This window comes from Dendrobates tinctorius, unplaced genomic scaffold (assembly GCF_039654945.1).
Source record: "Dendrobates tinctorius isolate UK_male_01 unplaced genomic scaffold, ASM3965494v1 ptg000152l, whole genome shotgun sequence".
Taxonomy (NCBI): Eukaryota; Metazoa; Chordata; class Amphibia; order Anura; family Dendrobatidae; genus Dendrobates; species Dendrobates tinctorius.
The window spans coordinates 5,437,355-5,465,155 of record NW_027361819.1 but is presented as its reverse complement, the minus strand read 5'-3'; the positions used below and the strand labels follow the sequence as shown (position 1 = coordinate 5,465,155).

General features: G+C 48.8%; 1 protein-coding gene across 1 annotated transcript; it reads left to right on the top strand.

The window, feature by feature from the left end:
- On the top strand, window positions 1-22,226 carry LOC141050814 (nuclear factor 7, brain-like). Its single transcript, XM_073547482.1, has 9 exons — window positions 1-307; window positions 15,006-15,080; window positions 16,122-16,282; window positions 19,209-19,652; window positions 19,735-19,830; window positions 19,916-20,149; window positions 20,238-20,260; window positions 20,351-20,481; window positions 21,546-22,226. Exons 1-9 carry the CDS (start codon window positions 109-111, stop codon window positions 22,082-22,084), a joined length of 1,902 nt encoding a protein of 633 aa, XP_073403583.1. The 5' UTR covers window positions 1-108; the 3' UTR covers window positions 22,085-22,226.
- Window positions 22,227-27,801: the final 5,575 nt, after the last annotated feature.

The following is a 27,801-nucleotide window of genomic DNA, read 5'->3' as shown; positions in this document are numbered from 1 at the left end:
TGTAGAATCGGGCGCGCAGTCCAGCCTCTGTGTTCAGGCCCCCCTTCCTCTGTGTGAGGTAACGACGGTGTCCAGGCCCCCCGCTCTCCGGTACCGCAGCCCCCAGCCATGGCCGCCACAGCACAACCCGATGTCTCCGAGCTGGAGAAGAAAGACGTCCTGGCCGGGGACGAGGCGGACAACGAGGAGGCCATGGACGAGGAGGAAGACGACGAGGGCGGAGATGGAGACGACGGGGACGTGGAGGAAGATGTGATCGTGCAGATCGGAGCCACGTACTCGTGCAAGAGGCAGGACGGCTCCTACCGTGAGTGATCTATCCCCCTGTATACCGCGTATCCCCCTATATACTGTATATACAGGACGGCTCCTACCGTGAGTGATATATCCCCCTGTATACCGCGTATCCCCCTATATACTGTATATACAGGACGGCTCCTACCGTGAGTGATATATCCCCCTGTATACCGCGTATCCCCCTATATACTGTATATACAGGACGGCTCCTACCGTGAGTGATATATCCCCCTGTATACCGCGCATCCCCCTATATACTGTATATACAGGACGTCTCCTACCGTGAGTGATATATCCCCCTCTATACCGCGTATCCCCCTATATACTGTATATACAGGACGGCTCCTACCGTGAGTGATATATCCCCCTGTATACCGCGTATCCCCCTATATACTGTATATACAGGACGGCTCCTACCGTGAGTGATATATCCCCCTGTATACCGCGTATCCCCCTATATACTGTATATACAGGACGTCTCCTACCGTGAGTGATATATCCCCCTGTATACCGCGTATCCCCCTATATACTGTATATACAGGACGGCTCCTACCGTGAGTGATATATCCCCCTGTATACCGCGCATCCCCCTATATACTGTATATACAGGACGGCTCCTACCGTGAGTGATATATCCCCCTGTATACCGCGTATCCCCCTATATACTGTATATACAGGACGGCTCCTACCGTGAGTGATATATCCCCCTGTATACCGCGTATCCCCCTATATACTGTATATACAGGACGGCTCCTACCGTGAGTGATATATCCCCCTGTATACCGCGCATCCCCCTATATACTGTATATACAGGACGTCTCCTACCGTGAGTGATATATCCCCCTGTATACCGCGTATCCCCCTATATACTGTATATACAGGACGGCTCCTACCGTGAGTGATATATCCCCCTCTATACCGCGTATCCCCCTATATACTGTATATACAGGACGGCTCCTACCGTGAGTGATATATCCCCCTGTATACCGCGTATCCCCCTATATACTGTATATACAGGACGGCTCCTACCGTGAGTGATATATCCCCCTGTATACCGCGTATCCCCCTATATACTGTATATACAGGACGGCTCCTACCGTGAGTGATATATCCCCCTGTATACCGCGTATCCCCCTATATACTGTATACACAGGACGGCTCCTACCGTGAGTGATATATCCCCCTCTATACCGCGTATCCCCCTATATACTGTATATACAGGACGGCTCCTACCGTGAGTGATATATCCCCCTCTATACCGCGTATCCCCCTATATACTGTATATACAGGACGGCTCCTACCGTGAGTGATATATCCCCCTGTATACCGCGTATCCCCCTATATACTGTATATACAGGACGGCTCCTACCGTGAGTGATATATCCCCCTGTATACCGCGTATCCCCCTATATACTGTATATACAGGACGGCTCCTACCGTGAGTGATATATCCCCCTGTATACCGCGTATCCCCCTATATACTGTATATACAGGACGGCTCCTACCGTGAGTGATATATCCCCCTGTATACCGCGTATCCCCCTATATACTGTATATACAGGACGGCTCCTACCGTGAGTGATATATCCCCCTCTATACAGCGTATCCTCCTATATACTGTATATACAGGACGGCTCCTACCGTGAGTGATATATCCCCCTGTATACCGCGTATCCCCCTATATACTGTATATACAGGACGGCTCCTACCGTGAGTGATATATCCCCCTGTATACCGCGTATCCCCCTATATACTGTATATACAGGACGGCTCCTACCGTGAGTGATATATCCCCCTGTATACCGCGTATCCCCCTATATACTGTATATACAGGACGGCTCCTACCGTGAGTGATATATCCCCCTGTATACCGCGTATCCCCCTATATACTGTATATACAGGACGGCTCCTACCGTGAGTGATATATCCCCCTCTATACCGCGTATCCCCCTATATACTGTATATACAGGACGGCTCCTACCGTGAGTGATATATACCCCTGTATACCGCGTATCCCCCTATATACTGTATATACAGGACGGCTCCTACCGTGAGTGATATATCCCCCTGTGTACCGCGTATCCCCCTATATACTGTATATACAGGACGGCTCCTACCGTGAGTGATATATCCCCCTGTGTACCGCGTATACCCCTATATACTGAATATATAGGACGGCTCCTACCGTGAGTGATATATCCCCCTGTATACCGCGTATCCTCCTATATACTGTATATACAGGACGGCTCCTACCGTGAGTGATATATCCCCCTGTATACCGCGTATCCCCCTATATACTGTATATACAGGACGGCTCCTACCGTGAGTGATATATCCCCCTGTATACCGCGTATCCTCCTATATACTGTATATACAGGACGGCTCCTACCGTGAGTGATATATCTCCCTGTATACCGCGTATCCTCCTATATACTGTATATACAGGACGGCTCCTACCGTGAGTGATATATCCCCCTGTATACCGCGTATCCCCCTATATACTGTATATACAGGACGGCTCCTACCGTGAGTGATATATCCCCCTGTATACCGCGTATCCCCCTATATACTGTATATACAGGACGGCTCCTACCGTGAGTGATATATCCCCCTGTATACCGCGTATCCTCCTATATACTGTATATACAGGACGGCTCCTAACGTGAGTGATATATCCCCCTGTATACCGCGTATCCCCTATATACTGTATATACAGGACGGCTCCTACCGTGAGTGATATATCCCCCTGTATACCGCGTATCCCCCTATATACTGTATATACAGGACGGCTCCTACCGTGAGTGATATATCCCCCTGTATACCGCGTATCCCCCTATATACTGTATATACAGGACGGCTCCTACCGTGAGTGATATATCCCCCTGTATACCGCGTATCCCCCTATATACTGTATATACAGGACGTCTCCTACCGTGAGTGATATATCCCCCTGTATACTGCGTATCCCCCTATATACTGTATATACAGGACGGCTCCTACCGTGAGTGATATATCCCCCTGTATACCGCGTATCCCCCTATATACTGTATATACAGGACGGCTCCTACCGTGAGTGATATATCCCCCTCTATACCGCGTATCCCCCTATATACTGTATATACAGGACGGCTCCTACCGTGAGTGATATATCCCCCTGTATACCGCGTATCCCCGTATATACAGGACGGCTCCTACCGTGAGTGATATATCCCCCTGTATACCGCACATCCCCCTATATACTGTATATACAGGACGGCTCCTACCGTGAGTGATATATCCCCCTGTATACCGCGTATCCCCCTATATACTGTATATACAGGACGGCTCCTACCGTGAGTGATATATCCCCCTGTATACCGCGTATCCTCCTATATACTGTATATACAGGACGGCTCCTACCGTGAGTGATATATCCCCCTCTATACCGCGTATCCCCCTATATACTGTATATACAGGACGGCTCCTACCGTGAGTGATATATCCCCCTGTATACCGCGTATCCCCCTATATACTGTATATACAGGACGGCTCCTACCGTGAGTGATATATCCCCCTGTATACCGCGTATCCTATATACTGTATATACAGGACGGCTCCTACCGTGAGTGATATATCCCCCTGTATACCGCGTATCCCCCTATATACTGTATATACAGGACGGCTCCTACCGTGAGTGATATATCCCCCTCTATACCGCGTATCCCCCTATATACTGTATATACAGGACGGATCCTACCGTGAGTGATATATCCCCCTGTATACCGCGTATCCCCGTATATACAGGACGGCTCCTACCGTGAGTGATATATCCCCCTGTATACCGCACATCCCCCTATATACTGTATATACAGGACGGCTCCTACCGTGAGTGATATATCCCCCTGTATACCGCGTATCCCCCTATATACTGTATATACAGGACGGCTCCTACCGTGAGTGATATATCCCCCTGTATACCGCGTATCCTCCTATATACTGTATATACAGGACGGCTCCTACCGTGAGTGATATATCCCCCTGTATACCGCGTATCCCCCTATATACTGTATATACAGGACGGCTCCTACCGTGAGTGATATATCCCCCTCTATACCGCGTATCCCCCTATATACTGTATATACAGGACGGCTCCTACCGTGAGTGATATAAACCCCCTGTATACCGCGTATCCTATATACTGTATATACAGGACGGCTCCTACCGTGAGTGATATATCCCCCTGTATACCGCGTATCCCCCTATATACTGTATATACAGGACGGCTCCTACCGTGAGTGATATATCCCCCTGTATACCGCTTATCCCCCTATATATACTGTATATACAGGACGGCTCCTACCGTGAGTGATATATCCCCCTGTATACCGCGTATCCCCCTATATACTGTATATACAGGACGGCTCCTACCGTGAGTGATATATCCCCCTGTATACCGCGTATCCCCCTATATATACTGTATATACAGGACGGCTCCTACCGTGAGTGATATAGCCCCCTGTATACCGCGTATCCCCCTATATACTGTATATACAGGACGGCTCCTACCGTGAGTGATATATCCCCCTCTATACCGTGTATCCCCCTATATACTGTATATACAGGACGGCTCCTACCGTGAGTGATATATCCCCCTCTATACCGCGTATCCCCCTATATACTGTATATACAGGACGGCTCCTACCGTGAGTGATATATCCCCCTGTATACCGCGTATCCCCCTATATACTGTATATACAGGACGGCTCCTACCGTGAGTGATATATCCCCCTCTATACCGCGTATCCCCCTATATACTGTATATACAGGACGGCTCCTACCGTGAGTTATATATCCCCCTGTATACCGCGTATCCCCCTATATACTGTATATACAGGACGGCTCCTACCGTGAGTGATATATCCCCCTGTATACCGCGTATACCCCTATATACTGTATATACAGGACGGCTCCTACCGTGAGTGATATATCCCCCTGTATACCGCGTATCCCCCTATATACTGTATATACAGGACGGCTCCTACCGTGAGTGATATATCCCCCTGTATACCGCGCATCCCCCTATATACTGTATATACAGGACGGCTCCTACCGTGAGTGATATATCCCCCTGTATACCGCGTATCCCCCTATATACTGTATATACAGGACGGCTCCTACCGTGAGTGATATATCCCCCTGTATACCGCGTATCCCCCTATATACTGTATATACAGGACGGCTCCTACCGTGAGTGATATATCCCCCTGTATACCGCGTATCCCCCTATATACTGTATATACAGGACGGCTCCTACCGTGAGTGATATATCCCCCTCTATACCGCGTATCCCCCTATATACTGTATATACAGGACGGCTCCTACCGTGAGTGATATATCCCCCTCTATACCGCGTATCCCCCTATATACTGTATATACAGGACGGCTCCTACCGTGAGTGATATATCCCCTTCTATACCGCGTATCCCCCTATATACTGTATATACAGGACGGCTCCTACCGTGAGTGATATATCCCCCTGTATACCGCGTATCCCCCTATATACTGTATATACAGGACGGCTCCTACCGTGAGTGATATATCCCCCTGTATACCACGTATCCCCCTATATACTGTATATACAGGACGGCTCCTACAGTGAGTGATATATCCCCCTGTATACCGCGTATCCCCCTATATACTGTATATACAGGACGGCTCCTACCGTGAGTGATATATCCCCCTGTATACCACGTATCCCCCTATATACTGTATGTACAGGACGGCTCCTACCGTGAGTGATATATCCCCCTGTATACCGCGTATCCCCCTATATACTGTATGTACAGGACGGCTCCTACCGTGAGTGATATATCCCCCTGTATACCGCGTATCCCCCTATATACTGTATATACAGGACTGCTCCTACCGTGAGTGATATATCCCCCTGTATACCGCGTATCCCCCTATATACTGTATATACAGGACGGCTCCTACCGTTAGTGATATATCCCCCTATATACCGCGTATCCCCCTATATACTGTATATACAGGACGGCTCCTACCGTGAGTGATATATACCCCTGTATACCGCGTATCCCCCTATATACTGTATATACAGGACGGCTCCTACCGTGAGTGATATATCCCCCTGTATACCGCGTATCCCCCTATATACTGTATATACAGGACGGCTCCTACCGTGAGTGATATATCCCTCTCTATACCGCATATCCCCCTATATACTGTATATACAGGACGGCTCCTACCGTGAGTGATATATCCCCCTCTATACCGCGTATCCCCCTATATACTGTATATACAGGACGGCTCCTACCGTGAGTGATATATCCCCCTCTATACCGCGTATCCCCCTATATACTGTATATACAGGATGGCTCCTACCGTGAGTGATATATCCCTCTCTATACCGCGTATCCCCCTATATACTGTATGTACAGGACGGCTCCTACCGTGAGTGATATATCCCTCTCTATACCGCGTATCCCCCTATATACTGTATGTACAGGACGGCTCCTACCGTGAGTGATATATCCCCCTCTATACCGCGTATCCCCCTATATACTGTATATACAGGACGGCTCCTACCGTGAGTGTTATATCCCCCTCTATACCGCGTATCCCCCTATATACTGTATATACAGGACGGCTCCTACCGTGAGTGATATATCCCCCTCTATACCGCGTATCCCCCTATATACTGTATATACAGGACGGCTCCTACCGTGAGTGATATATCCCCCTCTATACCGCGTATCCCCCTATATACTGTATATACAGGACGGCTCCTACCGTGAGTGATATATCCCCCTGTATACCGCGTATCCCCCTATATACTGTATATACAGGACGGCTCCTACCGTGAGTGATATATCCCCCTCTATACCGCGTATCCCCCTATATACTGTATATACAGGACGGCTCCTACCGTGAGTGATATATCCCCCTCTATACCGCGTATTCCCCTATATACTGTATATACAGGACGGCTCCTACCGTGAGTGATATATCCCCCTGTATACAGCGTATCCCCCTATATACTGTATATACAGGACGGCTCCTACCGTGAGTGATATATCCCCCTCTATACCGCGTATCCCCCTATATACTGTATATACAGGACGGCTCCTACTGTGAGTGATATATCCCCCTCTATACCGCGTATCCCCCTATATACTGTATATACAGGACGGCTCCTACCGTGAGTGATATATCCCCCTCTATACCGCGTATCCCCCTATATACTGTATATACAGGACGGCTCCTACCGTGAGTGATATATCCCCCTCTATACCGCGTATCCCCCTATATACTGTATATACAGGACGGCTCCTACCGTGAGTGATATATCCCCCTCTATACCGCGTATCCCCCTATATACTGTATATACAGGACGGCTCCTACCGTGAGTGATATATCCCCCTCTATACCGCGTATCCCCCTATATACTGTATATACAGGACGGCTCCTACCGTGAGTGATATATCCCCCTGTATACCGCGTATCCCCTATATACTGTATATACAGGACGGCTCCTACCGTGAGTGATATATCACCCTCTATACCACGTATCCCCCTATATACTGTATATACAGGACGGCTCCTACCGTGAGTGATATATCCCCCTCTATACCGCGTATCCCCCTATATACTGTATATACAGGACGGCTCCTACCGTGAGTGATATATCCCGCTGTATACCGCGTATCCCCCTATATACTGTATATACAGGACGGCTCCTACCGTGAGTGATATATCCCCCTGTATACCGCGTATCCCCCTATATACTGTATATACAGGACTGCTCCTACCGTGAGTGATATATTCCCCTCTATACCGCGTATCCCCCTATATACTGTATATACAGGACGGCTCCTACCGTGAGTGATATATCCCCCTGTATACCGCGTATCCCCCTATATACTGTATATACAGGACTGCTCCTACCATGAGTGATATATTCCCCTCTATACCGCGTATCCCCCTATATACTGTATATACAGGACGGCTCCTACCGTGAGTGATATATCCCCCTCTATACCGCGTATCCCCCTATATACTGTATATACAGGACGGCTCCTACTGTGAGTGATATATCCCCCTGTATACCGCGTATCCCCCTATATACTGTATATACAGGACGGCTCCTACCGTGAGTGATATATCCCCCTCTATACCGCGTATCCCCCTATATACTGTATATACAGGACTGCTCCTACCGTGAGTGATATATCCCCCTGTATACCGCGTATCCCCCTATATACTGTATATACAGGACGGCTCCTACCGTGAGTGATATATCCCCCTGTATACCGCGTATCCCCCTGTATACTGTATATACAGGACGGCTCCTACCGTGAGTGATATATCCCCCTGTATACCGCGTATCCCCCTATATACTGTATATACAGGACGGCTCCTACCGTGATTGATATATCCCCCTGTATACCGCGTATCCCCCTATATACTGTATATACAGGACGGCTCCTACCGTGAGTGATATATCCCCCTGTATACCGCGTATCCCCCTATATACTGTATATACAGGACGGCTCCTACCGTGAGTGATATATCCCCCTGTATACCGCGTATCCCCCTATATACTGTATATACAGGACGGCTCCTACCGTGAGTGATATATCCCCCTCTATACCGCGTATCCCCCTATATACTGTATATACAGGACGGCTCCTACCGTGAGTGATATATCCCCCTGTATACCGCGTATCCCCCTATATACTGTATCTACAGGACGGCTCCTACCGTGAGTGATATATCCCCCTGTATACCGCGTATCCCCCTATATACTGTATATACAGGACGGCTCCTACCGTGAGTGATATATCCCCCTGTATACCGCGCATCCCCCTATATACTGTATATACAGGACGGCTCCTACCGTGAGTGATATATCCCCCTGTATACCGCGTATCCCCCTATATACTGTATATACAGGACGGCTCCTACCGTGAGTGATATATCCCCCTGTATACCGGGTATCCCCCTATATACTGTATATACAGGACGGCTCCTACCGTGAGTGATATATCCCCCTGTATACCGCGTATCCCCCTATATACTGTATATACAGGACGGCTCCTACCGTGAGTGATATATCCCCCTGTATACCGCGTATCCCCCTATATACTGTATATACAGGACGGCTCCTACCGTGAGTGATATATCCCCCTGTATACCGCGTATCCCCCTATATACTGTATATACAGGACGGCTCCTACCGTGAGTGATATATCCCCCTGTATACCGCGTATCCCCCTATATACTGTATATACAGGACGGCTCCTACCGTGAGTGATATATCCCCCTGTATACCGCGTATCCCCCTATATACTGTATATACAGGACGGCTCCTACCGTGAGTGATATATCCCCCTGTATACCGCGTATCCTCCTATATACTGTATATACAGGACGGCTCCTACCGTGAGTGATATATCCCCCTCTATACCGCGTATCCCCCTATATACTGTATATACAGGACGGCTCCTACCGTGAGTGATATATCCCCCTGTATACCGCGTATCCCCCTATATACTGTATATACAGGACCGCTCCTACCGTGAGTGATATATCCCCCTCTATACCGCGTATCCCCCTATATACTGTATATACAGGACGGCTCCTACCGGGAGTGATATATCCCCCTCTATACCGCGTATCCCCCTATATACTGTATATACAGGACGGCTCCTACCGTGAGTGATATATCCCCCTCTATACCGCGTATCCCCCTATATACTGTATATACAGGACGGCTCCTACCGTGAGTGACATATCCCCCTGTATACCGCGTATCCCCCTATATACTGTATATACATGACGGCTCCTACCGTGAGTGATATATCCCCCTGTATACCGTGTATCCCCCTATATACTTTATATACAGGACGGCTCCTACCGTGAGTGATATATCCCCCTCTATACCGCGTATCCCCCTATATACTGTATATACAGGACGGCTCCTACCGTGAGTGATATATCTCCCTGTATACCGCGTATCCCCCTATATACTGTATATACAGGACGGCTCCTACCGTGAGTGATATATCCCCCTCTATACCGCGTATCCCCCTATATACTGTATATACAGGACGGCTCCTACCGTGAGTGATATATCCCCCTCTATACCGCGTATCCCTCTATATACTGTATATACAGGACGGCTCCTACCGTGAGTGACATATCCCCCTGTATACCGCGTATCCCCCTATATACTGTATATACAGGACGGCTCCTACCGTGAGTGATATATCCCCCTCTATACCGCGTATCCCCCTATGTACTGTATATACAGGACGGCTCCTACCGTGAGTGATATATCCCCCTCTATACCGCGTATCCCCCTATGTACTGTATATACAGGACGGCTCCTACCGTGAGTGATATATCCCCCTGTATACAGCGTATCCCCCTATATACTGTATATACAGGACGGCTCCTACCGTGAGTAATATATCCCCCTGTATACCGCGTATCCCCCTATATACTGTATATACAGGACGGCTCCTACCGTGAGTGATATATCTCCCTCTATACCGCGTATCCCCCTATATACTGTATATACAGGACGGCTCCTACCGTGAGTGTCATATCCCCCTGTATACCGCGCATCCCCCTATATACTGTATATACAGGACGGCTCCTACCGTGAGTGATATATCCCCCTGAATACCGCGCATCCCCCTATATACTGTATATACAGGACGGCTCCTACCGTGAGTGATATATCCCCCTGTATACCGCGTATCCCCCTATATACTGTATATACAGCACGGCTCCTACCGTGAGTGATATATCCCCCTCTATACCGCGTATCCCCCTGTATACTGTATATACAGGACGGCTCCTACCGTGAGTGATATATCCCCCTCTATACCGCGTATCCCCCTGTATACTTTATATACAGGACGGCTCCTACCGTGAGTGATATATCCCCCTGTATACAGCGTATCCCCCTATATACTGTATATACAGGACGGCTCCTACCGTGAGTGATATATACCCCTGTATACCGCGTATCCCCCTATATACTGTATATACTGGATGGCTCCTACCGTGAGTGATATACACCCCTCTATACCGCGTATCCCTCTATATACTGTATATACAGGACGGCTCCTACCGTGAGTGATATATCCCCCTCTATACCGCGTATCCCCCTATATACTGTATATACAGGATGGCTCCTACCATGAGTGATGTATCCCCCTGTATACTGTATATACAGGACGGCTCCTACCGTGAGTGATATATCCCCCTCTATACCGCGTATCCCCCTATATACTGTATATACAGGACGTCTCCTACCGTGAGTGATATATCCCCCTCTATACCGCGTATCCCCCTATATACTGTATATACAGGACGGCTCCTACCGTGAGTGATATATACCCCTGTATACCGCGTATCCCCCTGTATACTGCATATACAGGACGGCTCCTACCGTGAGTGATATATCCCCCTCTATACCGCGTATCCCCCTGTATACTGTATATACAGGACGGCTCCTACCGTGAGTGATATATACCCCTCTATACCGCTTATCCCCCTGTATACTGTATATACAGGACGGCTCCTACCGTGAGTGATATATCCCCCTGTATACCGCGTATCCCCCTGTATACTGTATATACAGGACGGCTCCTACCGTGAGTGATATATCCCCCTGTATACCGCGTATCCCCCTATATACTGTATATACAGGACGACTCCTACCGTTAGTGATATATCCCCCTCTATACCGCGTATCCCCCTCTATACTGTATATACAGGACGACTCCTACCGTGAGTGATATATACCCCTGTATACCGCGTATCCCCCTGTATACTGCATATACAGGACGGCTCCTACCGTGAGTGATATATCCCCCTCTATACCGCGTATCCCCCTGTATACTGTATATACAGGACGGCTCCTACCGTGAGTGATATATACCCCTCTATACCGCTTATCCCCCTGTATACTGTATATACAGGACGGCTCCTACCGTGAGTGATATATCCCCCTCTATACCGCGTATCCCCTATATACTGTATATACAGGACGACTCTTACCGTGAGTGATATATCCCCCTCTATACCGCGTATCCCCCTATATACTGTATATACAGGACGACTCCTACCGTGAGTGATATATCCCCCTCTATACCGCGTATCCCCCTATATACTGTGTATACAGGACGGCTCCTACCGTGAGTGATATATCCCCCTGTATACCGCGTATCCCCCTATATACTGTATATACAGGACGGCTCCTACCGTGAGTGATATATCCCCCTCTGTACCACGTATCCCCCTATATACTGTATATACAGGAGGGCTCCTACCGTGAGTGATATATCCCCCTCTGTACCACGTATCCCCCTATATACTGTATATACAGGAGGGCTCCTACCGTGAGTGATGTATCCCCCTCTGTACCACGTATCCCCCTATATACTGTATATACAGGAGGGCTCCTACCGTGAGTGATGTATCCCCCTATATACTGTATATACAGGACGGCTCCTACCGTGAGTGATATATCCCCCTCTGTACCACGTATCCCCCTATATACTGTATATACAGGAGGGCTCCTACCGTGAGTGATGTATCCCCCTATATACTGTATATACAGGACGGCTCCTACCGTGAGTGATATATCCCCCTCTATACCGCGCATCCCCCTATATACTGTATATACAGGACGGCTCCTACCGTGAGTAATATATCCCCCTCTATACCGCGTATCCCCCTACATACTGTATATACAGGACGGCTCCTACCGTGAGTGATATATCCCCCTCTATACCGCGTATCCCCCTATATACTGTGTATACAGGACGGCTCCTACCGTGAGTGATATATCCCCCTGTATACCGCGTATCCCCCTATATACTGTATATACAGGACGGCTCCTACCGTGAGTGATATATCCCCCTCTATACCGCGTAACCCCCTATATACTGTATATACAGGAGGGCTCCTACCGTGAGTGATATATCCCCCTCTATACCACGTATCCCCCTATATACTGTATATACAGGACGGCTCCTACCGTAAGTAATCTGCCCGACCCCTATATACCGTGTATCTCACTATATATACAGGACTGCTCCTATTGTGAGTGATCGGCCCGACCCCTATATACCATGTATCCCCTTATATATACAGGACGGCTCCTATTGTGAGTGATAGGCCCAACCCCTATCTACCATGTATCCCCCTATCTACTATGCATAAATTAAAGGAGGGGGGCAAGGATTTAAAAGGGAACTTGTCACCCCCCCATTGGGCGTTTTTAACTAAAAGAGCCACCTTCAACAGCACTAGGGCTGAATTCTGTGAAGGTGGCTTTTCTGTTTCCGACCCCCATTAACACCAAAATATAGACTTTTATAAATAGTTCCTCATACCTGCATTCTGTCACACAGGTATGGAGTGTCGCCGCCTCCCAGCTGTCCATCAGCCCCCCTCTACAGCGACCCTGCACCGCCTCCTTCTTTTGTATTTGCCGTTACATGTTGTCGGGCCCCTGCGCTGTGACAACAGTTCTCGGGCTTGCATAGTGCGCGCTGCCCTGGAACTGTTGCAGAGGCCCCAGCCCCGCAATGTGAATACTTCATAACTCTCTGCGGGGCGGGATTTGGGGACGCAGAAACATGCAGGTGTGATAGCCTGATGGCAGTTCCTGGGCAGTGAGCACTTTGCGTGCCCGAGAACTGTTGTCACAGCCCAGGCATCCAACATGTAACGGCGGCAAATACAAAAGGAGGCGGTGCAGGGACACTGTAGAGGGGTGGGTTGATTGACAGCTGGTAGGAGGGACACACCATACCTCTGTGTCGGAATGCAGGTATGAGGAACGATTTATAAAGGTCTATATTTTGTTGTTAATGGGGTCAGAAACAGAAGAGCCACCTTCACAGAATGCAGCCTTAGTGCTTCTGAAGGTGGCTTTTTTACTTTTAGATAAGCCCGCGATGTAACCTGAAAGATAAGAAAAATGAGTTATATTATACTCACCCGGGGGGCGGTCCGGGTCCAGTGTTGGTCCGATGGGTGTCACGGTCCGGCGCCTTCCATCTTCTAATGGTGACGTCTTCTTTGCTGCCTGTCGTTGCTCCTGCGCAGACGTACTGCCCTGTTGAGGGCAGAGCAGAATACTGCATTGCGCAGGTGCCGGACCTCTCCCGGCGCCTGCGCACTGCAGGACTCTGCTCCAGTGTTCTGCACGGGAGCTACGACAGGCAGCAAAGAAGAGGACATCACCGTAAGAAGATGGGAGGCGCCGGATCGTACCGGACTGCCCCTGTGTGAGTATAATATAACTCATTTTTGTTATCTTTGAGGTTACATCGAGGGCTTATCTACAGCATTACAGAATGCTGTAGATAAGCCCCTGATGGTGGTGTCGGCAGCTTATACTCGAAAAATGGGGTGACAGATTTCCTTTAAAGGTGGGAAAGTTCTGAATTGATTGTTGGTGAGATTCTTTTTACCTGGCATTATAATGGGTGTATGGCCTTTATATCCCCTGTGTACACCTAGACATAGGACGTCTTCTACCATGTGTGATGGGCCCTAAGGCTTCTTCCGTCATCGCAGTAGACAGACCATACTCCCTGATCTCAAGTAGAACTGACAGCATATGGCGGCCTGTATTTGGCAGATTCTTGAGTCTTTTGCTTTGTTTTTTTATTTTCTACCAGATGACGCAGAAATCGTGAAGACCCGAATGAACAAGCAGGCGGGCCGGGAGGAGTTCTACGTGCATTACGCGGGTCGTAAGTAATCCTTGGGGCTCGCCGTCTATAATAAAGGGGGGAGGTGGGTGAGAATGCAGATAACGCCTCCGTTCCTTGTAAGGCGCCGTATTCCTGGATGTGCAATGCCTCGCTCCGGAGAGTCTCATCAGTGTCCTGCTTGTGGATGGTTTCCTCAACACGAGTAACTTCAGTGGCCTCTTGAGCCGCTCTTGTTCCTCCTTCTCTCCAGGCCCAGTGCAACCTCTGTGAGGAGTCCACTGGGCACGGGGCTGCACTTGCCCCGCTTGTGTCATACCGTGTGGCTCGCTCTTTCCATTATCTCTTGATGTCTTTCACTTCTGGCGGCTTTATCGGTTAGCGTTTCCATGGAAAAGAGGAGTCACAAATAAGCGGTCATCCATGACCAAACACGATCCTTCACACCCGCGTGTCCTGTAGAAAGTTGTACGCTCTGATAACTGAGGCCCAAGGCTTCATCTCTGCCTCTGACCTTATGGACATTCCCGTGTCTTCTGTAGTACAGGACCCCAAGCTAATTACTGATTCTTTATTCTGCCAAAATCGACCACTTTTTTCCTCTTTATTTTGGCATTGGGGGATTGCTGTATCCAGTCTTATAGAGTGGATGCCCTGTGCTGCCTTTCCCATCAGTGGGCTACAGGACAGGCTACGAGCCCCTCAATCCCACAGCCTTATAATCACGGCCGTCTACACCCTGAGATGACGGGTGCTTGCTCCTGTTGCCATTTTTTCCTCCCCCTCTGAGTATCCAGCTCTGAAGTCTCGGTTTCGGGCACATTGTTTCTTGTGCTCAGTCGTACCCTTGACGAGTTGCATGTTCTCTCGGACATTTCCAGAAGATTCTTATACCATGAGTTTTTTTCTCGATGGTTGAGTTGTCCGAATACTTCCAGTTGTTGCAGCTTCCAAGGGGCAATCGTGCAACAAAATGCCCGTGAAGGCGACAGTCACAAGCTCCGAACGGTAAGTTCAGGCTGGTCAGACACCCACAGTCATAGTATGAAATTATGTTGTAAGTTCGGTTTTCCCCTTTCGCAGTGAATCGACGACAAAACGAGTGGGTTGACAAAACTCGGTTGGTGATTCCCAAGCCAGTAAAGGAGGAGGCCGAAGTGGCCAATGACACCGGCTCAGACATCACGGAGAACGGAAAGACACCCCAGAAACGGAAGAACGAGGACGAGGAACCTGAAGCGAAGGTAACGCAAGCCCCAAATGTGTCAGTCCTGCTCCACCGCAGCGCTCGCCACGCCAATGGGACGCTCTGTAATCACGCCTCTGCGTCACGGCTCTACCAATAAACTGGTTACATCCTCTGCTGTTATCGCACGTATCCGAATAGACGCCGATTGTACTCAGTCCATGTAAATGGCTGCTCGGGGGTTAAGCCAGGGTGGGATTTTACACATTTATGTGCAGATTTTTTTTTTAAGGCAATGTATTGTGCCAATCTGCAAGGACCCCCACGATCATAATGTGAAGGGGGTGCAGTCGGATTTTTCCCTGGCACTTTTTGCCTGCACCCCTGATAACATGGGTTGTGCCCGCGGTACCACCGCGACTGTATGGGAGCTGTCCTCATAGGTGTCGTAACTTAATTTTTGTTTTATAACTTTTATAGCCATCATGTGATTGTGATATATTCATACTCGGGGGTACTTTTTAGTATATTTTTTTTTCTCACTACATGAGTCACCATCCTCCGGCCATGGCCGCCTGCCCCCTCACTCTGTGAATTTTGGCAGCCAGGTCTGCGGTGCTCGTATATTTGATCTGCATGTACAGTAGGGGGCATCCCATCATCTTTTTTTCCGGAGCACACCCTTCTTGGCATCCTGCTTTGCCGGGGAGGGGGGTGTGCTTCCGATTGACAGTTTGCGTCATAGGCCTGAACCGTGCGCTTCCCCAGGCTGCCAGCATAGGCGCCATTGGTGAATGTGGATGCCGCACAGATCAAGTGTGGTGCGGGCAGGTTAGACAAAACCTGCGTGCAAGCAAACACTCCTTGACTAGGTAACTGCAGGGTGGCCAGTAACCTAGGCAATGAGCCATGCACTAGAGAGTTAAATCCCTCCGGTCTGGAGGGTTTTGCAATTCTCCCCATGTCTGAGCGTGATACCAGACTATGCTGCAGCTCCTGAAGGTGTGGTTTCCTATCATGCTCGTCTGTCCCAAACAGCCTGGACCGTGTAGAGGCGACTGGATAAACCTGGCACATTTCTGCAATGCCGGCCTGGTAATATAGATGTAGCAGGGCTGGAGTCTCACGGTGCGCGGCTTCTTCACTATATTGGCTCTGTGCTATGATGTTTAGGGCTGTTCTGCGGCCGTTGTGACATCACACACAAGTCTACTGTAGTGGCACCGAATGACGATCCCAGCTCTGCTACATTTGTACACAGCAAATTCAACATAGTAATAGAATGATACTGGTAATGACGCCATTCTGCAGTGTCGAAGCCTGAAAGCAAATGTTGACATAGATTATTGAAAGAAAAAACCTCTGGTGTCACGCAGGTACAAGGGGTGTGCTTTTTTTTTTGCTTTTTTTTTTTTAATATAAACAAATCTACTCTTGATTCTCTGGTCGCGGACTCCGCAGACTTTCAATCTGTGAACAATCATTCATTGCAAGGTATGTAGTGTCTTCCAATCCTCGCCATGCTCTCCCTACGTCGGAGCATGAGGATGCCTCCATGTTTGCCTTCATCTTGTGTGTGCCGCGCTATATACTCGGGGACTCCATGGCCGCTGCGTTAGTGACGCCGCGGTATGCTGCGCCGACTTTCTGTAGTGTTCCATTCGCCTTCACTTCTGACCTTTGTGTGGTGCCATGCCGGGAGGTCGGGGCAATGATGCCCTGATTGTGCCCGCCAGGCTGCCCAGCCTCACCTAAGATCTGAGGAAACTCCTGTATTGCCATCGGATGATTTCTGCCATTAGACCTCGTTTATTTTATGTATTTAAGTGCAAATTCCATAATGGTCATTTTCGCCAAAAATTGAATCTTCCTCATATCCTAGGGGCTACCGATGACTGTGCTGCCTCCTCCGCTCACGGCACCAGCTCTAGACATGTACAAAGGGTGCGCGGTGCTGTCTGTGGGGGTCACATCATGCCAGGGGTCTCCATACTCCTCGCGCTTGAAATGCTCATTTTATATATTGTGCTAACACGGTAGAGGCGGCACGATTATCAAAGCAGTGTCCGAAAAAGCCAACAGCCATATTCTTGGGGGTGAGACTTGGCATCTCCGATCTGTTACCTGCTGTAGTGATCTACTCACTTTGGCAGCAGCCAGGGTCTGTGTGGTTGTCATTGATTTCTGTGATGCCCCCTTAGGTGACATAATACTACTGAAGAAATTTTTATTTTTCTGTTTTGATTTGTTATCTTAGTGGAGATGAGCGATTGCCGGACAATTCGGTAATCTCTGATCTCCAGCAACATCCACATGTGACCGAGCTGTGGTCACTGTAAGGGTCCCATAGACTAAAGATGGCTGAACCCGCCGGTGTTGGCTCACTCTGTGTATGGAGTCAACGGCCAACTGATAGGAGAGATGTCGATCACTCTTGGCAATTTCAGACTGCCAATCGCATTGTTCTCTCAAAGATAATCTGCCAGCTGATGTATTAGATGGAAGCTAGCTTAGAGCACACAGGAGCGAGCGCCCCGTGTATGGGAGATGTGATCAAGCGTTTGGCAGCCATATAATGTGTATGTCCATCCTTAATCGGGTGCTGGGGGGTTCTTGAATATTGCTGTGGATGTCTGACCCTCATAATACTGTGTATAACTTCTGTTCCATTTTGTGTTTTATTTGTCTTTTATTTCCTGCAAATTCCAGGTGTCGCCCATCCAGCCTGCACCTCGTACCCGGCTTCCCCTGAATGCCTATTTTCTGCTTCCAATAAACATTTCTTTCTATTTTGCAGTAGTCTCGCAGGGTCGGTCGGGGGCGGCCGGTTAAGATGGAGTCACTATGTGTTACCGTCCTCTGTGTGAGCAGTGCATGTCTGGGTGGACAGTCCTGCAGGTTACTGCGGAGACTGTTCTACGGAGGACGCACATTATCCCCGTCTCTCATTCATGAATTGTCCCCTCACATGTATGTTTTTCTAGAAAGTGAAAGTGGATAACGCTGAAAACAATTCGGTGATGGCGTCCGGGGACTTTGCTGAAGAACTGACCTGCCTCCTGTGCAGCGAGCTCTTTAAGGATCCCGTCATGGTGGAGTGTGGCCATAACTTCTGCAGGAACTGCATTGACAAGTCCTGGGACGGGCAGGACTCCTTCACCTGCCCAGACTGTAAGGAAGTCATTACTGACAAGAGGTACACCACCAACCGAGCCCTGGCCAACCTGGTGAAGAAGACAGTGGGTAGCAGCTCCACCACCCTGACCCCTGCAAAGCCGAAACTGGCAGAGAACTGCCCTGAGCACGACGAGCGGCTAAAGCTGTACTGTAAGGACGACGGCACACTGAGCTGCGTCATCTGCCGCGACTCGCTCAAACACGCCAGTCACAACTTCCTGCCCATCCTGGATGCTGTCGGGTTGTACCGGGTAAGTGGTGAGGAAGCCCTCCTCAGATCTCATGGCTGCAGATTGTACATTTACCTAATCACCACCATTCCGTCACCCGCAGTCAGAGCTGTCGGCTATCGTTGCCCCATTAGAAGAAACCCTGAAGGTGACGGAGCAGCTGACTGACCAGCAGCATGAGAAGGTGGAGCAGCACAAGGTGAGCGAGATACTCCTGTGATCCGGAGACTTGCCGTCCAACCACCCTTCATCTCATACGACATTTTCTGTCTCTTTCCCCGCAGACCAATATTTCCGAGTTCAGGCAGCATATCCTGGATGAATTCAAGAACTTGCACACTTTCCTGAAGGAGCAAGAGGAGAAACTTCTGGAGCAGCTGCAGGACCAAGGCGACAACCTACTGAAGGAGATGGAGACCAACATGGTGAAGATGCAGGAGAACCAGGACAACATTAAGCAGACCATCACCATGGCCAACGAGCGGGTGAACGACACAGACTCCATCTCTTTCCTGACGGTAAGTGCCGATGTCTGGTGATCTTTTATGTCCAGGATCCCCTTTGCTTTCCTCGGATTAATCATTTTCTTAATCATCTTTCATACAGGACATCAAGTCTTTCATTGAGAAGTAAGTTTCTGCTGCAGCTTTAGGCTGTTAATGGGTACGGTGGTGCCGGCCGCGGGATGGTGAGTGAGATTCATGCTCTTGTCTCCGCAGGTGTCAGACACAGCAGAAAGAGGTGATGTCTTCTGGGAACAGCCTGCTGTCCAAGGATCTGTGCCAAGGGACGTTCAGAGGACCCCTCCAGTATACGGTGTGGAAGCAGATGAGGTCCTTCATTGTACCGAGTAAGTACAGAGCTCCATAAGGACCTGCTGTCATGAACTACAAGGGGGAATATATTCGTATATCCCACTGCTGCCACCAATTTTTCACGTACCCACTTCTCAGCACGTGACTTGGGGTTGCGCCTGCAAGGGTTAATCTGTCTCCTCTCAGTTCAGCATTCAACCTCTGTTCTATGCTGCAATAGGAGCATAAATCACACCCCGACACAGAACACACACCCTGCTTCATACACGCTGCTACCACTCACCGAATACACGGGCGATGAGTCCCGGAAATATTGCTACTACTATGTGCCAATCACCAGGATCACACACTCTAAGGCTATGGATTCTTTAGAACAACAAGGTTCAGACTTATTAAAAGTTTTAAGCTTTGATAGAAAAGGTACAGTGCTTACAATAAAAGGGTATAAAATATGGAAATAAAGTGACATGCAACTATGCAAAACAGTGATAAAAGGGAGAAACTTACAGAAATATCGAACTTTGCATTCTGTTATTCTGTCCCTGAGGGAGAAATATGGAATGGAACATATCAGCTAGGCTGCCCCTCACTGTGAACAGCTTTCTATGTGTAGAGGCCTGATTTATAAATTTTCTCAGGGATCCGGTTTCTAGACCAGCCTCTCGTTAATATTCTAATTCTTGGTTTGTGACTGGGTCATGGCGACTCTACCCATGAATACATTATTTTCCTCTGAACACTATTTGTGTGCTCTTTCTCATAGATAGTGTCAGGCTGTAATTGGCATCTTTCTTCCAAAGAGTCAGAAGGTGTGAAATGTTTCCACTTTGTTTGTTCTCATCAAGGCCCCAAGGACTGGTGGGGTAAACCGTCATGTCAAGTGGCATACAGCACAAGGTTATGTGTTCTGTGCAGACCATGCCGTTTGTACTTGTGCGTAGCGATCACGTGGATGGCTGAGGTCTCTGCTCATTACTCATGGAGAAATAAATGGCTGATAACAGAGGGCAATATTTGTATCAGATTGTGAGCTGGAATAAAGAATCAGAAAGTCCATGACCTTTTTTTTTTTTTTTTTTTGTCTCCTCCTTCCTTTCAGAGCTGACTCCAATGCTGCTGGACCCATCCACTGCGCACCCCAACCTCGTGCTGTCCGAAAACATGACCTGCGTGAAGTACGGAGACAACAAGCTCACGCTCGCTGATAACCCCAAACGCTTCAGCCAGTGCATCCTGGTCCTGGGCTCTCAGGGCTTTGATTCCGGACGCCATTACTGGGAGGTGGAAGTGGGAGACAAGACCGCCTGGGATGTGGGCATGGCCAGCGAGTCCAGCAACCGCAAGGGGAAGATCAAGCTGAACCCCAAGAACGGCTACTGGGCCATCTGGCTGAGGAATGGCAATGCCTACAAGGCTCTGGAGTCTCCCTCCAGGACCCTGATCCTGAGCGCCAAGCCCAAGAGGATCGGAGTGTACATAGATTACGAGGGCGGTCAGATCTCCTTCTACAACGCCGACGACATGACTGCCATCTACACGTTCAGAGCCACGTTCACAGAGAAACTGTATCCGTACCTGTCCCCATTCCTGCATGACTCCGGCCTCAATGCCCAACCTCTGCGCTTCGTGCACGACTGATGCCGCTGCCGCGTTACAATGGTTTAGTTTCGCTTGTTATTGTCAAGAAATGCTGAAATGTCTTTGTTTAGTGACAACGTTTAGTTCATAATGTTCATCGTTGCTGTTTTATTTTTTATGGAAATAAAGTGTTGAATGACCAGTAACTTGTATGTGTCCTTTACTCTGACGCTCCGGGACGCCTCGCGCAGCCTCTGGCTCTCCGTAATGACTGACCGCACCAGAGACAGTTGAAAAACCAGGGGAAGAGTCCTGAGGAGAGATTTTGCATATTCCCATTGCCTTCTGGGATAAGTGAAGCGTCTCCGCGAGCTCAAAGAACACTGGATTTTGGCCGTTGCAGCTGAAAGGAGGAAATCGGTAAACTGCACGCCTATCGGCGCGCAAATTTTGGCACATTTTTCACCACTTTGATATCTCTAGCAATAAGAATATGGAAGAGGCCAGGAGCCATTTGGTGAGCTGCATTTTGTGCTACATGTTCACAGTGGATAACCAAACTTTACATGCCAGAAATACAAGCTTGTGTCCCTGTTGGAGGAAAAGTTGCAAAATCTAGAAGAGAGGTTAGCCACATTGAAAATAATTAAGGAAGGTGAAGTGTTCTTAGCAGAATTATCTCCATGTTACAGAGAGAGCAGACATTCGAAGTGCACCTAAAGAAACAGAACAGGTTAGTAGAACAGGTTTGGAAGCATGTGACCCAGAGAAGCAGGAGGATCGGGAGGCGGTCAGCACCAATACTGGTCAGGAACCAGTACCAGGCTCTTACGCAGAAGAACAAAGAATGTATTTCTTCAATCACTAACCACTTCTCTTGGCCTCTCACAGCTTTCAGCCTCTGAAACACACACACTGTAACACCCTTGACCTGGTCTTTGTCCGGCTCTGTTCAATCTACCTAAATAACTCACCGCTTCCACTCTGACCACAACATTCTCTCCTCCACGCTCCCAAATCCTCGTCCACCCCAGCTCACTTCTACCTACCACACAATCAGAAATCTACAAGCCATTAACCCTCACACTTGCAGACTCCCTACACTCATCACTGTCCCCAATCGTTTTCCTGTCCTGTCTGGCTGTTCATCACTACGACACTCCTAGAAGCAACCTTGACCCCAAGTAGCTCCCCTCACCCTCAGAGCCTCCAAACACAAGAGTAAAAGCTTATGGAGGAAAACCCGCACACCAGAAGACTTCATCCACTTCAAATTTGTTAGGAACCTATAACTCTGCCCTTCACCTCACCAAACAGACCTACTTCACCACCCTGATCTCACTAGCCAACAACCCCAAGAAACTTTTTGACACCTTTCACTGCCTTCTCAGGCCAAACACTCAAGCCCCTATCACAGACATTCATGCTGATGACCTGGCCTCCCACTTTATAGAGAAAATAGATAATATCCGTCAGGAAATCTGCTCCCATCCCTGCGTATCCCCTGGCTCACTCTCCACATTTTGAACCCATCACAGAAGTCTCCAGCCAGACTCCTTGTCCGACTACATGCAGTATCGACCCCATTACCTCACATCTAACTACAATCTTTAATCTCTCCCTTTCCTCTGGCATTTTCCCATCCTCCTTCAAACACTATCGTTACTCCATTACTAAAGAAACCCGCTCTCAACCCATCCTGCACAAACTACAGACCAGTCTCCAATCTCTCCTTCATCTCTAAACTTTTGGAACACCTAGTCTACTCCCGCCTTACCCTTTACCTCTCCACTCACTCCCTCCTAGACCCTTCACCGTCCGGCTTCCGCCCCCTACATTCGACTGAAACTGCACTCATCAAAGTGACCAATGACCTGACCGCAAAACGTAACGGTGACCACTCTCTGCTGATTCTTCTCAACCTTTCTGCAGCTTTCGACACTGTTGACCACCATCTCCTACTCTAGGCTCCAGTCACTAGGTGTTAAGGACACTGCTCTCTCCTGGTATCCTTCTGGCCGCTCCTTCATTGTTTTGTTCGCTGGCTCCACTTCATCTCTTCCTCTCACTGTCGGGGTACCTCAGGGCTCAGTCTTTGGCCCCTTTCTCTACACGGCCCCAATTGGACAGACCATCAGCAGATTTGGCTTTCAGTACCATCTTTATGCTGATGAAACAACTATACACGTCATCCCCTGACCTTACCCCGCTGAACTACAGAACGCCAGTGACTGTCTGCAGTCTCCAACATCATGTCCGCTCTCTGAAACTCAACCTCTCAAAAACTGAACTTCTGCTCCCGCCATCTACTAACGTCTATAAATTTGACATCTTCCTCTCCGTGGGTGGCACCATAACACCCTGGCAGCAGGCGCGCTGTCTGGGTGTTATGTTTGACACCAATCTCTCCTTCACATCCCATATACAATCTCTTGCCGCTTACACCTAAACATCTCTAGAATCTGCCCTTTTCTTACCATGGAAACAAAAACCCTCAATCACCCTGATCCACTCTGGCCTGGACTACTGCAACGTCTATTAATTGGCCTACCCGTTACTCTACTTTCCCCTCTCCTGTTCATACTTAATGCAGCAGCCAGGGTTGTCCATCTGGCTAATCGGTACACGTCCGCTCTTCGCCAGTCCTTACATTGGCTGCCCATTCATTATAGGATCCAATTCAAAGTACTTGTTCTCACCCACAAAGCTCTCCACAGTGCGGCACCCCCCTACATCTCCCTCATTTGTCTAGCGGCCTATCCGACCGCTGCGCTCTGCAAACGACTTTCAACTAACCTCTGCACTAATCCGTACCTCTCACTCCCGACTCCAAGACTTCTCCCGGGCTGCGCCAATCCTCTCGAATGCTCTACCCCAATATATTAGGACTATCCACAATTTGCATAGTTTTAAGCGCTCCCTCAAAACGCATCTCTTCAGAGTGGCCTATGACGTTCACTAATCAGTCATTCTATGTGTAAGTGTGCGGGTGTAGCCCATTCACTATCCCCATCCATCCCTCACTCCCTCAAGATGGTTGGACCATCATTGTAAATACACACCTGTACTTTGTACTTCTACCTCATTTTAGATTGTAAGCTCTCACGAGCAGGGCCGTCTTATTTTGCTTTAACCCCTTTCTGACCTTAGATGTACTATTCGGTCCATGTGACCTGGGACTTAATGCCAATGGACGGGATAGTACGTCATGACCTTTAATGCGACATCGCGACTTAAGTCACGGTGATCGCATTAAAATTCTGACGCCATCTTACCTGTAGGAAGATGGTGTTGGGATCCTGGGCTGCGTCCTTCCCCGTCCGGCCTCCCGATCGCTGTGACTGGTTGTTCAGAATTGAACAGCCAATCACAGCCTCTCATTGTTTCAGCCAATCAGAGCGCCTGAAACAATGAGGTCCCAGGCTAGGATCGAGTACCGATGTACTCGATCCTAGGCCGGTGTCTGGCAACACCTGGCTTGGCCCGATTGCATCGATCGCGCCAATCGCAGCTTACAGCAGCGGTATTACCGCGCTGTGCCCTGCTGGTACCGGCCTGGATCGGTGCTGTAATAGCACTGATTCTAGGACAGGGCCTGCAGGAGCTGATTGGCGTCATTGTCGATAGTGCCAATCACAGGGCACAGCTGCTGTGACCACTCTGTGCCCTGCTGGTGACCTGCCTTGGTTCGGAGCGATCCTAGGTAGTTGCCATGGTCACCAGGCCAGCAGTGATTGGTGGGATCGATGTGATCATTGGATCACAGCAGCAGTTTGACCGCTCTGTGACCTGTCTCACCTGTATGTGACCTCTGCAGGGGTCCTCACTCTAGCTGAGGATTCCTGCAGAGCGGTCACACAGCCAGAACTCTTGTGCTGGGATTTGTGGTGCCACAATCCCTGCTGAAGAAAGACAGAATAAAGAAAAAAGACAACTGTTACCTGATTCCCTGCCCAATCTCTCTTCATCAATATTCTTTCCTTACCTTTGACACTGATAGCGAGGGAGAGGATCCAACGTTTCAGATTCTTCATCCTCTTCCTCCTCGGGTCCTGCGGAACCGCCATCCAGACGCCCCAGGACAGGATGAGGCAGCACCCACCATTCCAGATGATGACGAACCAGCGCACCCCACTGCGGGCCCAGTATGGACCTCGCCCACCAAAAATTACGAGCCACTGATGCCTGATTTTGTGGCAGAATCAGGAATCAAGTTTGACACCACCGGCCTCACAGAGACTTTTCAAAGTCTTTTTCTCTGAGGATTTTCTTAACCTCATGGTGGAGCAAACTAATTTGTACACTCGTCAGTTTTCTGGAACAAAACTCCAGTTCATCATATTCTAGCTGGTCTCCTGTAGGTGCAGTTGAAATTATGCAGTTTTGGTGTCTGGTCCTTCACATGGGGATCCTGAAGAAGCCAAATTCAGCAATATTGGAGTGTTGATATTTTATATAACGCTCCTGTGTTCCGAATGGTCATGGCCCGGACGTGTTTTGAGGCCACCCACAAATTCCTGCATTATACTGATACTGCACAGTGTCCCCCACAAGATGACCCCAACTGCTGTCACGATGTGCACGCCACAACGATACGTCGTACCTTTAGTTCCTGGAGGTAGTGGTTAAGGCCCTGATATTTGGCGCTCAGGAAGGAGTGGGCCCTAGTACTTCTGGAACTGAAGGTGCTCATCGTACCTGGTCAGTATTTCCCGTGGGAGGTCCTGCAAACTGGAAAAAGAGCTAAGTCGCAAAAAAGGTGCCGAGTGTGTTACAAAAGGGGAATATGCAAGGACATCATTTATCAATGCGACACCTGCCCCGAAAAACCTGGCCTGTGTATGAAGGATTGCTTCAAATTGTACCACACCTCCATGCACTACTAATTTACTTTACAGGAAACAAATTAGTTCCAAAAAGGGGGCAAATCTAGATAAGTTCCTTGGGGGGGTCTAGTTTCCAAAATGATGTCTCTTGTGGGTTTTTTTTTTTTTACTGTTTAGGCACATCAGGGGCTCTGCAAATGGAATATGACGCCCGCAGACCATTCCACCAAAGTCTGCATTCCAAAAAGTCACTACTTCCCTTCCGAGCCCCGAGGTGTGCCCAAACAGTAGTTTTCTCCAACATATGGGGTACCAGCGTACTCGGGACAAATTGGACAACAACTTTTGGGGTCCAATTTATCCTGTTACCCTTGGGAAAATTAAAAATTGGGGACTAAAATCATTTTGGTGGGCAAAAAATAGGATTTTTTATTTTCACGCCCGGGCGTTATAAACTTCTGTGAAGCACTGGGGGGTTCAAAGTGCTCACCACACATCTAGATAAGTTTCTTAGGGGGTCTAGTTTCCAAAATAGGGTCACTTGTGGGGGTTTCCACTGTTTAGGCACATCAGGGGCTCTCCAAATGCAACATGGCGTCTGATCTCAATTCCAGCCAATTTTGGATTGAAAAAGGTTACCCGGCACTCCTTCCCTTCCGAGCTCTGCTGTGGGCCCAAACAGTGGTTGCCCCCCCACATATAGGATATTAGCGTACTCAGGAGAAATTGTACAACAACTTTGTGTGTGCATTTTCTCCTTTTAACCTTGTGAAGATAAAAATATTGTTGCTAAAAGATCATTTTTGTGACTAAAACGTTAAATGTTCATTTTTTCCTTCCACGTTGCTTCTGCTCCTGTGAAGCACCTGAAGGGTTAATAAACTTTTTGAATGTGATTTTGATCAGCTTGAGGGGTGCAGTTATTAGAATGGTGTCACTTTGGGATATTTT

Coding starts and splice junctions, on each gene's coding strand:
- LOC141050814 (XM_073547482.1), top strand. CDS start 109: ATGGCCGCCACAGCACAACCCGATGTCTCCGAGCTGGAGAAGAAAGAC. Junction 15,081..16,121: donor CTACGTGCATTACGCGGGTC/GTAAGTAATCCT, acceptor CCCCTTTCGCAG/TGAATCGACGACAAAACGAG. Junction 19,653..19,734: donor ATGCTGTCGGGTTGTACCGG/GTAAGTGGTGAG, acceptor CGTCACCCGCAG/TCAGAGCTGTCGGCTATCGT.